This window comes from Mustela putorius, unplaced genomic scaffold (genome assembly GCF_011764305.1).
Source record: "Mustela putorius furo isolate JIRA1106 unplaced genomic scaffold, ASM1176430v1.1 tig00003863_pilon_pilon_pilon, whole genome shotgun sequence".
Lineage (NCBI taxonomy): Eukaryota > Metazoa > Chordata > Mammalia > Carnivora > Mustelidae > Mustela > Mustela putorius.
The window spans coordinates 12,578,804-12,598,677 of record NW_025422015.1 but is presented as its reverse complement, the minus strand read 5'-3'; the positions used below and the strand labels follow the sequence as shown (position 1 = coordinate 12,598,677).

Sequence of the window (19,874 nt, the reverse complement as noted above, 5' to 3'; positions counted from 1 at the left end):
TTCCAGCAACCCCCAGGAAAGCAGCAGCAGCTGACGTTCCCAGTGCATATTTCACATGGACTCCAGCCAGTGGATGGGAATATTATAATTCTAACTAAGTATTTCACTCTTTGTATGAATATACAAAGAGCCTCTGTGGCATTCTCCCTCTAGGACAGGCACATCCTCTACTGCCCAAGAACATTTATACGATGCTTCAGAGTCCTTGACTTGGTGGAGTGGAGCTGTATTCACTCAATCATGTAATTTCTGACATTCTTGAAGAGAGCCTTGTTCAGCCATTTCTCTCTGCGTCATAATCTTCATTGGATTTTCAACAAAGCAAGCAAATGTTAGACTCAGTTAAAATGGCTTGACTTGACTACATTAAAGGGAAAAATGCAATTTAGATGATTCTTGATTTAAAAAAAAAAGTAATCCTAGCATTTAAAATTACTCCACAGTCATCATGTGGTAGAAATATTCTCAAAATTATGTATTCAAATCTGCGTACTATCAGAATACTTTTTCCTACATCCTTGAGCCATCTGTACTATTGATTTAATAGTTTTAAATCTAAATTGACTCACATTTTAATTTAAACATTTGCACTTATATGGGAAAATCGATATTGCTCTTGTAAAATCAGTAGTTTGTTGTAAAACAGAAATGAAAAGCAAGAGCAAGTGTAATGAAAACAATGTTATTGAATTTTCTCTATATCCTATTGCTTTCTCATATCTCTATGCCTGAAGACTTCATTATCTTTTTAAAAAAGGAAGAGTTAACAAAGAGTTAGAGACAGACTATAATTAATATTTTTTCTTTGATGTAGTCAAATTAGAAGTAATTGGAAAGAGAATTACTTGTTCACCTTGTGAATAAATGGGATTTAACGTCATGTCCTAGACTATCTAAATCATTTATATACTGTCAGCAATTCCAGATACACTTTTCTTATTCCTTGGGAAACTCAGTCAGGCTTACGATCTGATATATCAGAAAATCCTGTTTCATTATTCACTGTAAGAAAGATAGGGACAACTATCAAATTTGTCATCTAACTTATCCAGTCCTTGAAATTCTGGCTTATTGAAGAGTTTTGCTGGGTCTCTCAGTGATGATATGCTGGTGTGGGGAGGGGTGGGGTTGTGACTGTTTGATAATCAGACAGATTTCTTAAGTGTATCCATAAAATTTCTTTTCCTAAACTTTATGAAGTATTCCTGTTTCTCTATGGAAAGTTCTTTTTGTTATCTTCAAATGACTTGTATCTGTTACCTCAGTTTGTATACTAGTAAAATCATATCTTTAAGTTATTTTTCATGAACAGATATTTCAATATGGGATGGATAATCTAGGTATTCCCACAATAACTTTTGGGCCTTTTCCATTATACTCTTAAGGAGAGCTCTTGGGCCAATTATTATTTGCATACTAAATTGTACTTTCTGTGCTTGAATCATCACTCCAGTGCTACTGAATATTAAATCTTGTGGGGTCAACACAAGTAACCCAAGTAAGGGAATAACTCTGTTAGTCCTTATTATTGTTCTAAAAATCTAGCTTACATGTATTAATTACATCACTACTTCCAGATTCTTTTTTTTTTCAAAGATTTTATTTATTTATTTGACAGAGAGATCACAAATAGCCAGAGAGGCAGGCAGAGAGAGAGTTTCCCTCTGCTGAGCAGAGAGCCTGATGCAGAGCTCAATCCCAGGACGCTGGGATCATGACCTGAGCCAAAGGGAAAGGCTTTAACCCACTGAGCATATGTCCAGATTCTTGACATATGTTTAACTATTCAAAAAACATATGTTTAACTATTCAAATAAAAAAAAAAATTCTCTGGATGTGTGTATAGATTGGACAATCAATCTAGCTTTGGATGCCAGTTACCTAAAGAAATGATATGTGTAGAATGAGCAGAACTCCAGTCATATTATAAATCCAACTGTCATGTTATAGTGACCTCATCACCAGTTCAAAGATATCATTTTGACTCTAAAATAACATTTGGTGTATATTATAACATCTCTCTTTTCACACAAATGTTTTAAAACCTACCTTCTCAAACCTATGTTACACATCCTTGACTATAGAATAAATACATAGTGTCATTTCTGTGTCTCCTAAGAAACCCTGGAAAGAGTGCTAAGAAGGAGCAAAAAAAAAAAAAAAAAAAATGATTAATTGGAGAAAGACCTATTGACAGGAATATACTCTTTTGACACCACATCTATAATGGCAAGCAATGATTTCTACTTTAAGGTTCTACTTGATTGGAAGAGTCCTTTATTGGAAAATGGGTATGCTTGTAAATTTGTCCCCCCACCATGCCCCCAACCTTAAGAAATGTCTATCATGAATTTTTTTGGCTTGGATGTCATTATTAGGACAATACATATATCTTTTGAAGTCTCTGGAATATATGAAAATGTGTGATTAGCGTTTCTATTGAGAACCTATGGGAGTTGTTACACCTATAGAAGATGCCTTGACTGCTGGGATGACGCGGGAAAGCCTGAATCAGTATGTCTTAATTGTATATTTTCTGCAACAGCAATGCTTAAGCCAGCTATTTTGCTGCAGTCCAAAACCCCTCCTACCAGTTCTTTGGTGGACATTTTATCTTGTTTTGACAGTTCACTCCTGGACTTGTTTGCCTACATTATTCAGAAATTTTAAATAAGTATAACAAGTAGACTCCCGAGTATATAAATGCCTCATTCTGAGGCTTCTGAAGGGAGATTACTTGAAAATGATCTATAGCATAAGAGAATCTGTAACATAAGATGTTACATTGTTCTCTGTGTTCACGTTTTATTTGCTGTAAGCAATTTAACTCTAGGGAGAGTGCTGTACTTATATATTGATTTAGGCTGTCTCTGATATTGGATGTCTTTTTCATTTATAAATAACAGCAGATTGGGGAAAAAATGAGGCAGGAAATATTTAAAATTTAAAGAAGAATATCTTAAATGTTTCCAAAACATTACAGAAATGTCAGTAATAAAAAAAAATAATGAGTTTTAGTATTTTGCAGTATTTTCCTGAGAGGGAAGAACACTTTACTCTTAAACACATGCTTTAGGTCTCCATCTAGTGGTTGCTTTTTAGCTCCTCTGCTGACACCGGGGATACACAGGATACCCTTAGGATCCTAGAATATCTCTTGGACATCTGCAATTTGGATTTCTCCTCAGTCACTCAGAATGTCCGTGATTTGATATGATGACATATACTGTGTGATAAAGGTTTTTTTAATCTGAATTAATATCATTTGTTTTAAATATACTCCTCTAAATATTTTAAATTCAGAATATTTTGAGAGGCATATAAAATAAAAAATCATTAAAATACTTGAAGAGCTTTAGAAGCTAAATAACCTAGTCTACATAAGTTAAGCCCACCTGTCCTTGGACTTGTGCAAATTTCATGTATTTATATTATTACCTCGGGGAGTGGAAAAATTTTTAGCATGAGATTGTGACCTAATAATGGAAAAGCATTCCTTTAGTAGTGTGACTGGAATTTCCATTTTGATAGATTATAGGGGTTTCTGGAGTCAGAGTTTTATATTTTTTCTACTGACTTCCCAACTTTTTTGTTACATCTATTCCCCCAACATAGTTTTAATTATATATTTCTACATTTTCTGTGCATATTTTACTTAAGATATACCAAACTATAAGCATGAAAAAAGATGACTGACAATAACAGATATTCAATTTTTTTCTCTGTATAGCCTATGATATTTTAAAATGATATATTTTTTATATTAGCTGCTTATAGTAAGTTACCTTCTAACACACTTCTAGAGAGATTTAGCAAAGCCTGGCTGGTAACTTCAATTTACCAGCCAACTCAATTTACATTTACAATATATATATATATATAAATTTACATTTACATTTTTATATAATGCAATTTATTTATATTTATTTACATTTTATATAAATTATATATAAATTTACATTTTATATATAATGTAAATGTAAATTGAGTTGGATAAATTGAGTTATGTAAATATATAAATATATATATACACACACATATATATTTTTTTTTTTCAGGCTACTTTAAAGATTGTCCCAAAAAGAAAAAGGCAGAACTTTCCTCTCCCATAAGATTTTCTTTCTGAAGCAACTTAGCCGAGATAAAACTCTATCTGCAAATATTTTTTCTTTTCCCCCTTTACTCTGAAACAAGCAACTAAATTTATGGAATTTTGATGAAAAATCTGGTAAATGAGTAGAAATAAATGCTATATTCGGGAGGGGAAAGAGTAAAAGAAGAATAAGGGGCCGAGGGCACCAAATATATGTATGCTTATTCTTTTTCAGGTTAACTTCGTCCATCATCCCACTCAAGTTTTCATATCCCAAACTCTGTTGTTCCTTATAGTGTACAAAAAAATGATAATTGTTATAAGAGATCAAATTGTACATGAAAAAGTCATGAAAAAATTTTAGAATTCTATATCCAAAATCCATAGAATTAAAGAAACATGTAGGTGATAATTGTGAGACAATGAATTATTTATAAGAATAAATTGAGAACTCTTTCTAAGAAGTTACAAAGGTCAATGAGCATAACGTCAAAATATCTCAAATTTTCTGTACCTATGTAGAAGGTGTTCTGTTCTTTTTAGGTTTTTTTTTTTTTTTTAACTGAAGTGTAGTTGACAGACAGTGTTAAGGCGTACAACATAGTGATTCAACAAGTGTGTGTGTTATGCTGTACTCACTACAAGTATAGTTACCATCTGTCATCATACAAATGCTATTACAATGCTGCTGACTATGTTCTCTGCACTGTACCTTTTATTATTGTGACTTATGCATTCCTACTGGAATCTCTATCTCCCAAAAAAGGCATTTCTTTTAAAGTGTTTAAAATTGTGTGATTGTAAATTTAAATTGGGAATTATATAACTGTAAATTATAATTAATGGACTAAATCCTATTTCCAATGGACAGATGGAATTATCTATAGAATTTCCATAGTGATGCAAAATATCCTTCGTCACCCTGAGGTTAAAGTGCAGAGCAAGGTAGCAGAATGGGTAAGTGAACTTTTACAATTTCTTCTTTGATTTGAAAACTTTAACCTCTGAAAATCTGGAAGGGACTCTGCTGTCTGGGTAACTGAGTCCACAGATCACACTGGTGCATAGACACTGTTCCTTATATATACTAAGAATAAACATGGAAGTGAGGTATATGCTGATTTCTAGAAAGGGAGGTGCACTTGAATTAAGGACAGGCCTAATAGACGATTAATATCTAAGGAAGAAAAGTACCACACAAATAGAAATATATTTTCATAGGTATATTTGTTTACTACTATATCCCTACATTTTTAGCAGAGCTTTAAGAAATAGATTATATATCTTTAATTTAATTGTTTGAATGTTTGATTCATAAACCAAAAAGCATAACAAAATATATCATGAAAATATTTTACCCATCCCTGTAGCTCATCTCCCTGGAGACCAACCCATCTGCTTAGAAATCAGTTAATTTTTCTTATTTGTTTTTCCCCCCTGAATTTCTTTGTGCATATAAAAGAAAATAAGACTATAGATTCATCTTTTCCCTCCTTTTTACACTAAAAACATATTTTGCATACCATTCTACACTGTACTTACTTTTGTTATTGTCAGATTTATATTGTAAGTGAGCAGAGACCTTCCTTTTCTTTTTTTTTTTTTTTAATGATGCATAGTATTGCATTATGTGGCTACCTGGTCATTGATTTCCCAAGTCTTCTGTTGTTGGAGATTTAGGGCATACTAATTTATTTAATCAGTATTCTATTAATGAAAATTTTTGTAATTTCCAGTAAAAAGAAAACAACCTCAGTATTTTTTTTCTTGTCCTTACAGATATCACCTATTTTTGTCTCCATAACAAAAATTTCATTTTCCATAGGTTTTGTTTTTTCTTTTTTGTCTTTTCTGTCTACTGCATACTGTGATTTTATACTGCTTTTTATATGTAATACTACTATCGACTAAACACTGAATAAAGTCACTCTAGTATACATTTTGTGAAAGACAGGTTTTCTTATGCAGAAGGTATCTAGTAACCATGCCCTTGGTAGCAAAACAAAGCTAAATCATACATTGAGATGTAGAAGTGACAGTCTTTCTGTCTATCTATCTATCTGTCTATCATCTATCTATCTATCTATCTATCTATCTATCTTTGAAGAATAACTTAATATAACAATACAGTCTTGTTTTGAAGGGTCTGTAGTAAGAAAACTCCTATTCTCAATACACTTTAAAACAGGTTAACATAGGAAACAATCATATGGATAGAACAATTCTATTATAAAATTGAGAGGAGCAACATTCTCTAATAGAAGTCAATGAAAAATGCTGCTGTTGACTTTTGGACTGACATATTACAGTCAGTAATTAATTCAAACATTGGGAGATATATGTCATTTCCAAATGGAGGGCAGCCTTACATAAAGAGCCTATTCTTTTTAAAAATTTAATCTAATTTAATTTTTTTTTATTAACATATAATGTATTATTTGTTTCAGGGGTACAGGTCTGTGATTCATCAGTCTTAGACAATTCACAGCACTCACCATAGCACATACTCCCCCAATGTCTTGCAACCCATTTACTTCCAAGAATTCTTTTTGTTTTAAGTCAGAATGATTTAAAAAGATAAAAAAGATAAAAGTGGCTCAAATAAGCCACTACTAATATTATTAACCTGAGAAATTAACATTCACTGGAGAGTCTGTGCCTTAGGCAGCATATAATTTTACATTTATATTTATTACATGCATAGTTTTCAATGCAGCTTCATTCTCATCTGAATCTAAAGTTTACTGGAAACTTTTCATTTAGGAGGCAAGATACCAAAGCAGATGCTTGATACTAGAGAAAACACAAGTAGTGTTCCTGATTCATATTATTGCTGTTTTAATTTTAAAATAATTTAATACTTTTTGTCAGCACCTTGTAGAATTTACATTCAACTTTAAGAATGCTTGCAAGGAAGGCTAACTGTGTATATGAAATAAGACCTAAAAAACCCTTTGAAAGTGATACAGAAATAGGAAGATTTCATAACAGTAAAGCTATCTCATTTGTGATCATATTGGACAGTGCATCATGGGAGGTTGCTATTTATATTGAGAATATAATCCATTGCTTCTTTAAAAAGTCTGGTACTAAGACCTATAAGACTATTAAATAACCCACATAATAATTAACATAGTTCCCAATAATATTGAACTCATTTTGTTTGTTTTTTAAAGGTTTGTTTTGTGTTGTTAATTTGTAATTCTTCTTACTAATATCCTTATGAAGTGATACTTACTAGAAAAATATGTTATTGTACCACAGTGTTTCTTGAAGGAAGAATATAGAAGGTGTTTATTATGCTTATCCTTCTATGTAGCCCTCAGTGTTATGGCTAATTCAAAGAACCACTAGAGTGGGGCCCATTATAATATGGACTAGAGAGGAAAAGTATAGTGTTTCCAGACATACATACTTGGATTCTAATCTGGGATCTGCTACTTCTTAGTCAGGGACATTGGGCAAGCTGTTTCCTCTCCATGAAGCTCAGTTTCTTCATCTATGAGGGTTGGGGAACAGATAATACCTATCTCATTAGTCGTTGTGAGATCGAAGAAACAACCTTTGTAAAGTTCTTGGCATATCATGATCCAGTGAATGTTATTTTTACCTTTCTTTCACTCCTCTGGCTCTCTGGGATTTTCCCAGGATCTTATTCAAATAACAACTTATCTTTTGGGAGGGAAGAAACTAGATTCAGATATTTTTTAGGAAGTATTATCAGAACTCACCCTTTTTCATTGTGTTTTTCAGCTCAATTCAACCTTCCAAAATTGGAACTACACTGTTTATGTGGTTAATATCAGGTAAATGACAGAATGAATGATTTGAAGAATAAAAAGTAGTGTCTAGTTTAATGCTACTCTTCATCTCTCTGACTATACCCCACACACATGACACCAGTACACACATATACATACACCATATATATAGTCTTTCTAAAACAACTCTGTATTATATAATTTCTTTGCATAAAAATCTTCAGTGCTTCAGCAATTGGTTTTAATTTTCTTTTGATCATGGATCCCAATCTTTTTTTTAAAAAAACTAGTATGTATTCCCAAAATATATTTGTGATTTTGTGATTTTATTTAAAATCTGTGTCTTACTTAACCAGTACATGTTATAAATATATTACAAAATATAACAAGATAATCGAGTATATATAGAAGTTGTGTTAGTTTCATCTCACACCCCAGTGAACCAGTGATAGCACCGCGGTTTAGAGACCGTTTTTCTACAAGATAAGACACTTACACTCTGCACCTAGCTTTTCAAAAATATATTTTACTATTCTGTTAAAATACTTGCACTGCCTAGCAAATAGTATCATCCACATATCCTCCTCTGCAACTTGCATTCACAGTTTCAAATTCGCTTTCAAAAGTGTATGTCATTACCCCTAGATAGATGTTCTGTGAACCCAAGAGACATCGTAAGTTAACACATGAAAAGGGATCACATGTTGAATTAGCTCAGGAAGTATGTTCTTAAACAAACTGAAGCAGATTTCTATAAATCCAAATATCTCAGATTATTTAGTGTAACCAACATGACATCATGAGTCTTGAAAAGAGAACAAGGGTGCACAGCTGTCAAGCTAATTTACAAAGGAGCCATTTGATCTGGGGCCTATGAAAAGAACTGGAACCTCAGGACACATGCTGGAAATACTGGCTTACAACGTTCACTTTGCCTCTTTCTTTTACCTCCTCAAATTTTGTTGCTGATGATGTGGCAGATGAGGTTGATAATGAATATTCATATTGTATTTATAGTTTTCACCTGAACATGGGAGAGGACAAGATTAAAGTCAAGAGAAGCATTGTGAATGATCAAAGGTAACACTGACAAAGTCTTATAGAAAGTATAACATCCTTTTTCTAGCTCTTTGTTTTGACTGGTAGAGAAGTGAAAATAATGAGATGAGAGAAACATTTTAACAGGTAATGCTTTTATAGAGGGCACAGATTGCCTGGAGCACTGGGTGTGGTGAAAAAATAATGAATACTGTTATGCTGAAAATAAAAAATAAATTAAAAACAAACAAACAAACAAAAAGCAAAAAACAGGTAATGCTTTTAAGTTATCTCCTTAACACTGGCACACTAATTTTTTTTTCTTGTGGTCAAAGGCATCAAATAGTAGAGTAGATGGAGATGTACATCTGGTGAAAAATAATTCAGAAGTAGAACACTTAAAATGTATGAGTTATTATTTTTTGTATTTTTAGTTTACTTACAATAACCCATTACCTCTTAATTGAAGTTTCAAAAAGGCTGTCAAAGAATAAAAAAGATAGTTACAGCTTTAAGTAAGGTACTTATGTACAGTAGCATCTAATAATATGGGTAATAGTTAATTTTTGGAAGTGTCCATTTTAAAATTTAAATCAAGATGATGACTTAAGCAAGCAGGTAATTTAACAGATCTGTCCTACAGATCCAGCTGGTAGATAAAGGCCAACTGTTCAGAGTGCTGTGTAATTTAAAAAAAAACTTAAACTACTAAATGAAATAAATCTAGTTGGCTTCAGGTAGTCTATTACATTTCCAAAGAAGAGAGAAGGAAATAGTTGAAAGGCAAAAGTTCATGTAAGTCTGGCTCTGTGTCAATACACTGAATTAATTTTACAGATTTAACCATAATGATGGAAAATCCTTCTTTTCAGGTGATATACTCTTACCAGGAGAAGATAAAAATAGAATTTCATATGAGATTTGACCAGAGAGTTTCTTCTTATTTTTCTTTTTCTGTTTAATATTAGGAAGCAGATGTGTTTAAGTTATAATTGAAACTTTTCCTTTTGGTATGTATTCAACAGATTGGCTCGAACTATCAGATGAGGGAAATTTGTTTTTTATCTTTTGTTCTTTTTCCTTTATGATCTGAAGAACAGAACAATTATTTTAATACTATACTCTTGATGGTGACAGGACTTTTCTATTTAGCCAAATCATTTTTTTCTCTAACCTATGCTGCTAGGTCATGTTGAGCTTTTAATAACAGATCAGAGATATGGATCCCTTTGCTGAACACTTTGTCTAATAATTGAGGCAGCCATAGTTTGGGGTATCACCAGTCGTGAATCCTCTTCAGGAAGTCAGCAGTGCCCTTTTTAGTGGACCTTCTGTGATTCTTCTACTACTCAGTAATACTAAGTCCCAGCCATCATTAGTGTATATCAATACCTCAGAAACTCTTGCTTGAAAAACATTTAAATTCATGGACTCTCCGTTTTCTGTTTGTCAAACCAACTTTACAGCAAATTACAGGGAGAGGGAACTAAGACCATGTATATGGGAAAGTCCACATGTTTAATTTTTCTTCGGTATAAATCTTTAAATCTTTGTCTCAAAAATTTTTGAAATTATTTAAAGCCTATTGTTTAAGCATGTTTTAATGATTTTTGAATTGTTTTAAAATGTATTCTTATAGTCTTTCCCCTTTTTTCTCTTCTCTACGCTCATTGATGAATCTTTGTAGTCCCTCATAGTTTTTCTCAAAACCAGAGTCAATTAGTTTTATACACACACTTTTTTCCAAACTTTTCCTTCTATTTGGTTGTAACACTTAACATAGACCATAAGCTCAGATAATGCTATCATCCTCTATTGCCTGGACAGACAGGAAACCAAAGCTGCAGAGACAGGCTTATTCAAATAAAGGATGATTGATGGTAACAGTCAATGAAACTTTGTGGAACCATAACTGAGTTTCATTTTTCAGGATGAGAGAGGAAAATACAGAGATAAGACCAGTGAAAATGCATGGCCGCTCTTGGATTGCTGAATTTGGGTATTCAGGATTATCACAATGCATTTGTGCTCATGATGTTCTCAATATTCAAGAGAAGTAAAAGGTCATGTTCCCAACACTAAGCTCTCAGGAACTGGAGTAGCAAAGCTTATCTTCCTACAATAATTTAATCAGAGGATACTTTTCCTAGGCCACTTAAAACATCATTAAGTTATCACAGTTCACCATTCTTTTTACATCTGTGTCTTGCTCAACCTGAAGTATGACTTATATATGAACAGTGGGGAGTAGATCATTTTTGGGATAAATAGCTTTTCGGACTGAATTATGAGAACAGTCACACTTTGTCTTTGAAATTAACACACATATTTAGGGGGGAAATGGAGCCCTTCTTTAATTTCACCTAGCCTTGAATAGCATAGATTTCATTTAGTCTTTCATTTTTTAGCACCACAAATGTATCAGTATTCGGTTTTATTTTTATTGACACCTGTATAATTTTATAAATACAATATGTCATGCCTCTCTACTGGCAATACTTATTTCAAAAGCAGCATTATTATGTTGAATTTGGCATGTTTTGATTTCTGCTATTGACTCTAGCTATGATTATAGTGGAACAGAAAATTACGTTATTTCAAAATGTAGAACCAAAAGTTTTGGTGGGGTTTTTAGGATACACCTCTGCTTCTCATAGAAATATTTTCTTTTTAAAGACATTCAAGGTCAGACAGTCTATAAACTCCATCTGTAATACCCCCGCAATCACCATGTATATTTTAAGTATTTATTTTGTAACTTTTCACCATACAACATACTTGCAATGCTTCACAGAGATGGAAAATCATTATCACTATTCTGGAGAAATTGTTAACACATTTGTAAACAATAACACCCTTAATAATTTTAAAGTCAAATGATCAGTTTAGTCAGGTTCGTTGGAGCTTAGCTTTTCTAAAAAACTTCATTTTTGGCTCTAAAGAAACAATTAACAAATTAACCACAAGTATGACCCTTTCTTGCCTGTATGCTATAAATATTACTTAAAATAGTTCTTAAAAGAAATGAGGTGATAGTGATATGATATAATAGAATTATACAGGAGATATATATATAATCTATTCATACTGAGATTTTTTTTAAAGATTTTATTTATTTATTTGATATATAGAGAGATCACAAGTAGACAGAGGTAGGCAGAGAGAGAGAGGGAAGCAAGCTCCCTGCTGAGCAGAGAGCCCGATGCGGGACTCGATCCCAGGACCCTGAGATCATGACCCGAGCCGAAGGCAGCGGCTTAACCCACTGAGCCACCCAGGTGCCCAATACTGAGATATTTTTAACATTATAATTTATGTAGCCACAGGAATCTCTGAGTGCCTTGGCCGGTTTCTCCTGTCTCAACCCTTCATGGTCATCCCTCTTACTACCATATCCAAATGTCCTTCTTTTCCACCAAAAAAAATAAAAATAAAAATAAAAATAAATCAACCAACCAATCAGAAATTCCAATAATTACATCTGAAACCTTTTTCTAGGTTGGTGATTTTGGCCCTTCTAGTTTACAATGCTACCAACAATGCCAGTTTAGAAGGAAAAGACATTGAACGGAAGCTCTTAAAAAATAACGAGTCCCTGGATGAAGGCTTGAGGCTGTATACAGTGAGTGTGAGGCAACTGGGTAAGTTGAGTATTTTTTTTTTTAATGTGTATTTTGTATAACTTTTCAGGTTTACTTGAAACAGCAACAACAATATTCTTCCTCTGTGCCTTGTTTGCTTATTGGAAACTATTCTTTCTGATGATGATGTTCATCATATTGGTGGTGTAGTAACAAGTGGGTGACATGGTTCACATCAGAGATATCAACACATGTGAATCTAAAGGAATGAAAGGGGCAGAGGAGAGTTTACACTTTATTTGGGGGACATATTCTGGAAAAACTAAGAACATGAGCAAAGTGCCCATTTAGACTTGATCAGAATTGACTATAGCTTAAGGAATAAAGAGTGTATATGTGGAAGTAGAGGTTATTATACTAAGCGAAATAAGTCAAACAGAGAAAGACAATTATCATGTGATCTCTCTGATCAGAGGAATTTGAGAGGCAGTGTGGGGGAGTCATAAGGGAAAGGGAGGGAAAAATGAAACAAGATGGGACTGGGGAAGGGAGACCAACGATAAGAGACTTGATCTCCGGAAACAAACTGAGGGTTGCTGGGGTGGGGCGGGGAGAGGGATGGGGTGGCTGGGTGATGGACACTGGGGAGGGTACATGCTATGGCGAGTGCTGTGAATTGTGTAAGACTGATGACTCACAGACATGTACCCCTGAAACAAATAGTACATTGTATGTCAATTTTAAAAAGTATATGTGTGGATATATGGGAACTCTAATGAGGTAAATCTTAGAAAAGGCAGTTTCTTATTAGAAAACATCTCTTCTCCTATGCTTCCCATCTTCATTAATGATAGCACTGACTTCACAGGAATAGGTAAAATATGGGACTTCGCCCAGATTTAGAATCAGTTCTTACCTAGACACCATTTGCATGTGGAGCTCCAACCACGCATGTGTACCTCTGCAGACATGCCATGCTCCTTGGTGCTTTTCTGTGTCTTGCCCACACGGTTCTTCCATACTCCCACCCTCCACTTGACATCACACCATTGTTTTAAAGACGGCCCAAAGCTGTCTTTTCTGTGGTGTGTTTTGTGACATCATGATGCATAAGTAGGAGTCAGTGCCTTTGAGCATCCACTTCCTGCTTTCTGGATCCCTAGAACACTGGACAAATTAGAAGACCATAACATTTGACTGGACTTATTTACGTTCTTATGGATATTTTCTTTAAACAGGAATCTCCTCTGGCTTGAGAACACCTCTTAGTATGTTTGTTTTTTTAATCACCCTCACTTCCCACCTGCCCTATGAACACTCAGCACATTCCCTATCACTTAAATACTTGAAAAAATAAGAGAATGAGGTTTGATGTAAATATTTTGGAAAAATTAATGGTCACAAATATGGACAACCAGAAGTGAAGTTATTATTGTAATGTTATATAATTATGTTATGATTAAGCATATTAATAGAGATCAAGAGAAATAAAGCTGATACTTTTCCTGATACACGCACAGTAGGCTAAGGTGAGGGAAGCAAGTATTTCTCAGTTTCTAAGAGGCTGATTCCCACTGAGGCCAGAATCCCGGTGTGATAGAGAAGCAGGCATCCCTGCTTCAATAAGGAATTACCCATATGTAATGTGTCCACTTACACAACTACAGAGAACTCACAGATGTGGTGGAATGCCAGTCATCATTATGGACATCATCCTCGTGAACACTTTCTCAGCCTCTGTGGGAAAGTGGTTGCTTATTAACAAATGAGGCTTCATGAGCCTGGAGAGAGTGCACATGCTGCCTTTCACAAATGAGTCTCCATGAGGAAGTGGCTTGATGAATGGTGGATTATATATGACAGGGTAGCTCTGTGAGGGTCAGTCAGCTTCATCTCTGTTCTAAGGGGCTGAGGAATTCCAGAAAACTCTCTGCATACCTAGACATATAATTTATATGACTTAATTTAAATCCTGTGCTTTATTGTTTTTCTCCAAGTGGGCCTATGAGGAAAAATTCCTACCAATTGAAAATATTAAGAACAAACCCTGGTGATGTTAAGGTTTAAAATGTGTAGATGGGAAATTTCTTTAAATATTTGGTTGGTAACTCTAATAGCAGTTTCCAATAGTCTGGTTTAACTTGCTATTCTTCTGTCCTGAAATGACATAATTTTGTTGTCATTAATATATTGCTTATATTTGAAGTATTTTTTAAAATTGTAAAATCTGAATTACTGATGTCATGACGTTTGCCCAGAGAGTTTTCCAACAACAGGTGGGATGATTTGAGGAGGAGGGCATGTGCAAGAGGCCTGTGATGCTGGTTCATGGGCCTCCTCTTGCCATCCCCCCAGCAAACTTCCAGGCAATAGATGTTTTCAGAGCAGCTAGAAAAGTTTTCCATAAAACATGCTTACAACTCAATGACAGCACAATTACTGCGTTACTTTATAGGGTTTCACCTTTGGAAAAAGATCATGTTTTGATCTTCAAAAATCACATTTTGAACTTTTCAGGATCATCATTGCATGCAGTGTTGTTTTTTTTTTAAATATATTTATCTTACTCATTTTATTGGCTAATGATTTGTATTAGAATAATGATGCATGTTTTATGATTATACTTAAGTGTGTGGTTTGATTTGAATAATTTTTGTATCTGAAATGTACTAAATGTTTATTGTTCCTGATTTCTAAATTTTTACAAATTCTGACCATAAAAAACTGGTACTTTAGTATTACATGAAATAAATACCTAAGTACCAACACCATCATTTTCTCTCATCTTTCACCCCTAACTTCAAAGAATAGATTAACATGTCCATGTTGGCTTTTATTTTCATGTAGGCTTTTGTCTTGCTGATGAGGATCCCAAAGGCTATTACTGGCCAGACATCCACCCTTCTGTATACATCCATCCCTGTGTAGGGAAACAGGGCTTTTCTGCTTCACGGACATGGTAATGCTTTTATTGAATCTTGCTAGTAGAGCTCCACAGTACCTACCTTCCTGGGTTACACAGGCTGCACGATAGCTCCCATGCATTGCATATTGATTGGGAAGATGGGCAAGAGAGTCTGTGAATACCTAAATCACACACTTCATGGAGGGTAAAGAGGCAGGTAGGTTACCCAGAGAAGCCTTTTGACCCCAAGCACCATGATGATTTAAGACTTCTCCAAAGAAAGATGGGGAAATCTGGAAACCATAGGGTGATTCTAGAGCAAAGCATGTGGATGAACAGCACTAACCCACAGCTTTGGAATATGCATCTGAAATTCCAGAACTTTTAAACAGTTGGCAATGGTTATTGTTGGAGTGAAAAGAGGCAGAAAAAGAGGGAATAAATTCAGGGCTCAGGTTGGGCTGCTAATGCAGGCTGTCGGGGAATAGATTTTTCTGAAGAGTTTAACAAAAACCCCAGACCCACGTTGACTGCAGAGGATTCACTGACTACTAAGACCAGCCCTTCACCCTCCGCCTCACCCCCAGTTAGAGTTTTCTCACAGGGACAGAAGAGGTCAGCAATGGAAACTGGCCCAACTTTGCACATTCTGCTGTTTGACATGTGGTAGGAAGGAAGGAAGGAATGAGCTTTAGAGAGTTACTGACCCTAGCTTGAAACAAGGCTCTCCCTCTTCCTGGCTGTGAGACTTCAGAATGTTCTTTGATTTCTCTGTCCTTTCCCTCACCTATAAAGTGTGGATTGTAACCCGATTTACTGAGTCTTGTGAAATCAAAATCAGACTTTATCAAAGTTCTTAAAGAGGTGTTTGACCCATGTTACTGAGTATGCCATTACCCTTAGTAACCAGAATATCCTAGCTTAGGACACACAATAGTGTTTCCAGGGTGCATGACACCTGATTATTTTTTCTAATAAGATTCTTAGTGGGAGTTTTATTTCCATGTATTACAATTTTATTTTCAAATGAAATTTACCTAGGTACCAAAGGCAAATTCTCAAACTTACTATTAACTAATTTTGTCATTTAAACTGTCATTTATGCCAAATATTTGAAATATCTTGTTTTGTTCCACAGTTATCTTAAGGCTGACAACAATTCTGTAGCCTACTGGGGGCCTCCTGATCTCTCCAATTGTTCAAGTGAGCAATTTTTCTTCAGTTCTCACAGGCAAAATGAAATTACTTCATACATCATAGTTTTCATCCTCTTCAGATGTATTCTCCTGCTAAATGATAATCATTGTAATAGCAAAAACTAAGCAAATGATTATTTCACTTAAGGTAGAAAATTCTGTTTTTCCAGATTCCAACTTTTTGTCCTGTTTTTTCTGTTGGAGATTAAAAATAGTCAATTTTAGAGAACATGTAATATATAAATTGATACTTGTGTCAATGTTTTTCAGTTGTGTATTATTTTCTTTAAATATTTTATTTATTATTCATTTGAGGAAGAAAGTGAGCATGAAACCTTGGTTGGGGGTGGAGGGGAAGAGGTAGAGGGAAGCAGGCTCCCCATTTTGCAGGGAGCCCACTGATGGTAGATCCCAGGACCCTGAGACCATGACCTGAGCCTAAGACAGACCCTTAACCAACTGAGCCACCCAGGCACTCCTAGTTGTGTATTATTTTTAGGCAGGAGATATACATTTATATTTTATGATTCTGGGGATATTTCTTTTAGGACTCTGTATGAATATTGGTCCCTCCAAAGTGGGGACTATGAAGTGAAAATATCATAGTATATTTTGGATTCCTGAAATGTTCAAAATCTTGTGTGTGTGTGTGTGTGTGTGTGTGTGTGTGTGTGTGTGTTTTTCCTGTATTTTTTTAGAGGAAGCAAATGAAGTGGCCAACGAAATTTTAAATTTAACCAGTGATGGGCAGATCTTAAGCTCAGCCAATATTACCAGAATCGTAGAACAGGTCAAAAGGATTGTGAATAAAGAAGAAAACATTGATATAATGCTTGGTTCAACTTTAATGAATATATTTTCCAATATCTTAACCAGTCCAGACAGTGACTTGCTTGAGTCTTCTTCTGAGTAAGTATTTTTTTTTTCTTCTGGAGAGTAAAATTTATTGGATACATGTTATGTAATTTCTCAGTTATCTGACTGCTTGGTGTCCAGCTTTCATCATTTAAATCTCCAGAAGATCCATGGACATTTCCCAAGATCATTCACAAAATGGATTTCAAAGTTCTCTATTTTCTCTCTTGAGAAATATAATTTACAAAATGATTAGGATTGTCCATCTGGCAAGATATATAAATAGCTCCAGAAAAACATAATCAGTATGTCATTTCTCATCTGAAAAAAATGTTAACTGGAATTAATTCACAAGATAAGCTATTATATATATTAGCATAGGACACTTTCCTTGCAAAGGAGACACTTAGCAAACATTCCGCTCACATCTTTTATGCATAACGTGGTCAATGTAAATTCTGTCCTACGGACTGTGACATGGAAATGCCATAGCTGTGATCATTGTACTTCAGGAATGAAAATGCTCAGGGCATGTGAAATGTATCATTTTTACACAATTAGTATGCATCCACTTATTTCAATTAATGTGTTAATATTTCTTGTTTCCTTCCTTTCACCCAAATTTTATCAATGAAAATCTTGTATCTTTTAAAATATATTTTTGACTTTCTTTATCTACATAATAATTATAAACTTTTTTATAGTGTCTTAGAGTCCAAAAAAATGCTTTTACCTCATTATTTTCCTTTGATTCTCACTCAGTTATGAAATAGAAAAGGTATTTTTATATATGAGGAAAGAAAAAGGCTAGGAAGTGAAAAACAATATTTGTTTAGGGTGATATAATGGTTGGTATTCCTTAAAGGATAATATTTCTCTTGAGGATGTATTCATCCGTATGATTCTGTATTTTTATTGATGTTGTTATGGTTTGGAGTAATTTTGTTGGTATTCATGCTGTTAAGATCAGAAAATTTAAAGGCAGTTTTACTTGGTCTGTATTTTGTCCCTGCTGCAAATCGCATGTGTACAACTACATAAATAACGTGTTGCTTAACAGTGGCACTGTCATTTCTTTAGAGCTTTAAAAACAATTGACGAATTGGCCTTCAAGATAGACCTAAGTAGCACATCCCATGTGAATATTACAACTCGGAATTTGGCCCTTGGAGTATCATCCCTGTCCCCAGAGACAAATGAAATTTCAAATTTTAGCATCGGTCTTCCAAGCAATAATGAGTCCTATTTCCAGGTAATGAGCTAGTGCTTTCTTTAATTTTAATTAATTAGACAAAGGAAAACTACCTGATCACTTGCCAGTTTCTGCTTCAGCATCTTGGTTGGTGGGGTAACAGGCAAGTAATTCAGGTACTGGCTGAGGTTAATAGTAGCAGTAGCCACAGGCATGTGGACACTGAGAGGAGGTATTCTTTTAGTACCTGCGTGATAGGGTGGTCAGCTTACCTTCTGCAAGAGGTGACGGTGGAACTGAGTGTTCAACCATGAGTGGGAAACCCCTATTGAGGTTGGTGGGCAGGGATCTGCTCAGTTAGAAGAAAGGGCTTTATTCAGGGTCCGGGTGGGAAGAACTGCCATGTATTCAACCCTACCAATTGTTGTCAAACTGCGTACTACTACCTGGTGTGCTTGTCAGAACAGAGTGAGGGCTCCCATCCCCAGAGCTTCTAAGTTAGTCGATCCTGGGTGGATCTCCAAGGTTTGTACTTGGAACAAGTTTCCAGGCATTGCAGATTGGGCTAGTCTTTGAACAGAGCTCTGTTGAGAACCAGTGGCGTGGATCCTGGGAGGGGGTAGGCAGTAATGAGATTGGATGGGTTAACAGAGAGCTTCTCTGCCCTGTGAATGTGACTGTTCAGCAGATAACTTTCAAGTTCCCACGTGTGTCAGTGTTAGCCGTGTGGGTAAATGAAATGATCGGAACATCGTCCTTGAGATGGGAGAGCCCTCAGTGGCGCTTCTCCACTGTGGAGATAAACCAAGATGGAATGTTTAAAAATCTGGAGGAAAGGAAGAATGTTTTTCGCCTCAGAGTAGCGGCTCTTTTGGATATTTCTGTTTCACATTTAAGAGTGAAAAGTTGGTCAGCCTCAGTCTCATTCTGAATCCATTTGTGGAAAGACACGTTTTGTCCTGATCTGTGGGTTCTGGGGAAATGATATCAAAGATTATTCATACAACTTCTGCTGCTTCCTCTGCGCAGAGATACTCGGTCTCAGCAACCAGACAAATCAACTCCAATCTTGTGGGTTTGTTTTTTTTTCCTTTTTTGTAGTTAGCTTTCACTAGGTGTTTTGAGAAAAATTCGAAGTCTATTAAGTGTAAATCTCACTCATATTTGAAGATGTTAACTGATTTGTGGATCGCTCTACTTGCCTTGAAATCAGTGCATCTTCTCTGTTTTTCCACATTTGCAAAACTCAGAGA

The 19,874-nt window shown here is 34.9% G+C and overlaps 1 protein-coding gene across 5 annotated transcripts in view; it reads left to right on the top strand.

Moving 5' to 3' along the window:
• The window catches only part of ADGRG6 (adhesion G protein-coupled receptor G6), a 137,324-nt gene that overhangs the window by 80,852 nt on the left and 36,598 nt on the right, over positions 1 to 19,874 (top strand). For all 5 annotated transcript variants that reach the window (XM_004752736.3, XM_004752733.3, XM_004752735.3 and 2 more), the window contains 8 exons: positions 4,965 to 5,050; positions 7,847 to 7,899; positions 8,872 to 8,934; positions 12,391 to 12,533; positions 15,321 to 15,432; positions 16,517 to 16,581; positions 17,273 to 17,483; positions 18,510 to 18,681. In XM_004752736.3, coding sequence (XP_004752793.1) covers positions 4,965 to 5,050; positions 7,847 to 7,899; positions 8,872 to 8,934; positions 12,391 to 12,533; positions 15,321 to 15,432; positions 16,517 to 16,581; positions 17,273 to 17,483; positions 18,510 to 18,681 — 905 coding nt within the window. The remainder of the gene's footprint in view (positions 1 to 4,964; positions 5,051 to 7,846; positions 7,900 to 8,871; positions 8,935 to 12,390; positions 12,534 to 15,320; positions 15,433 to 16,516; positions 16,582 to 17,272; positions 17,484 to 18,509; positions 18,682 to 19,874) is intronic.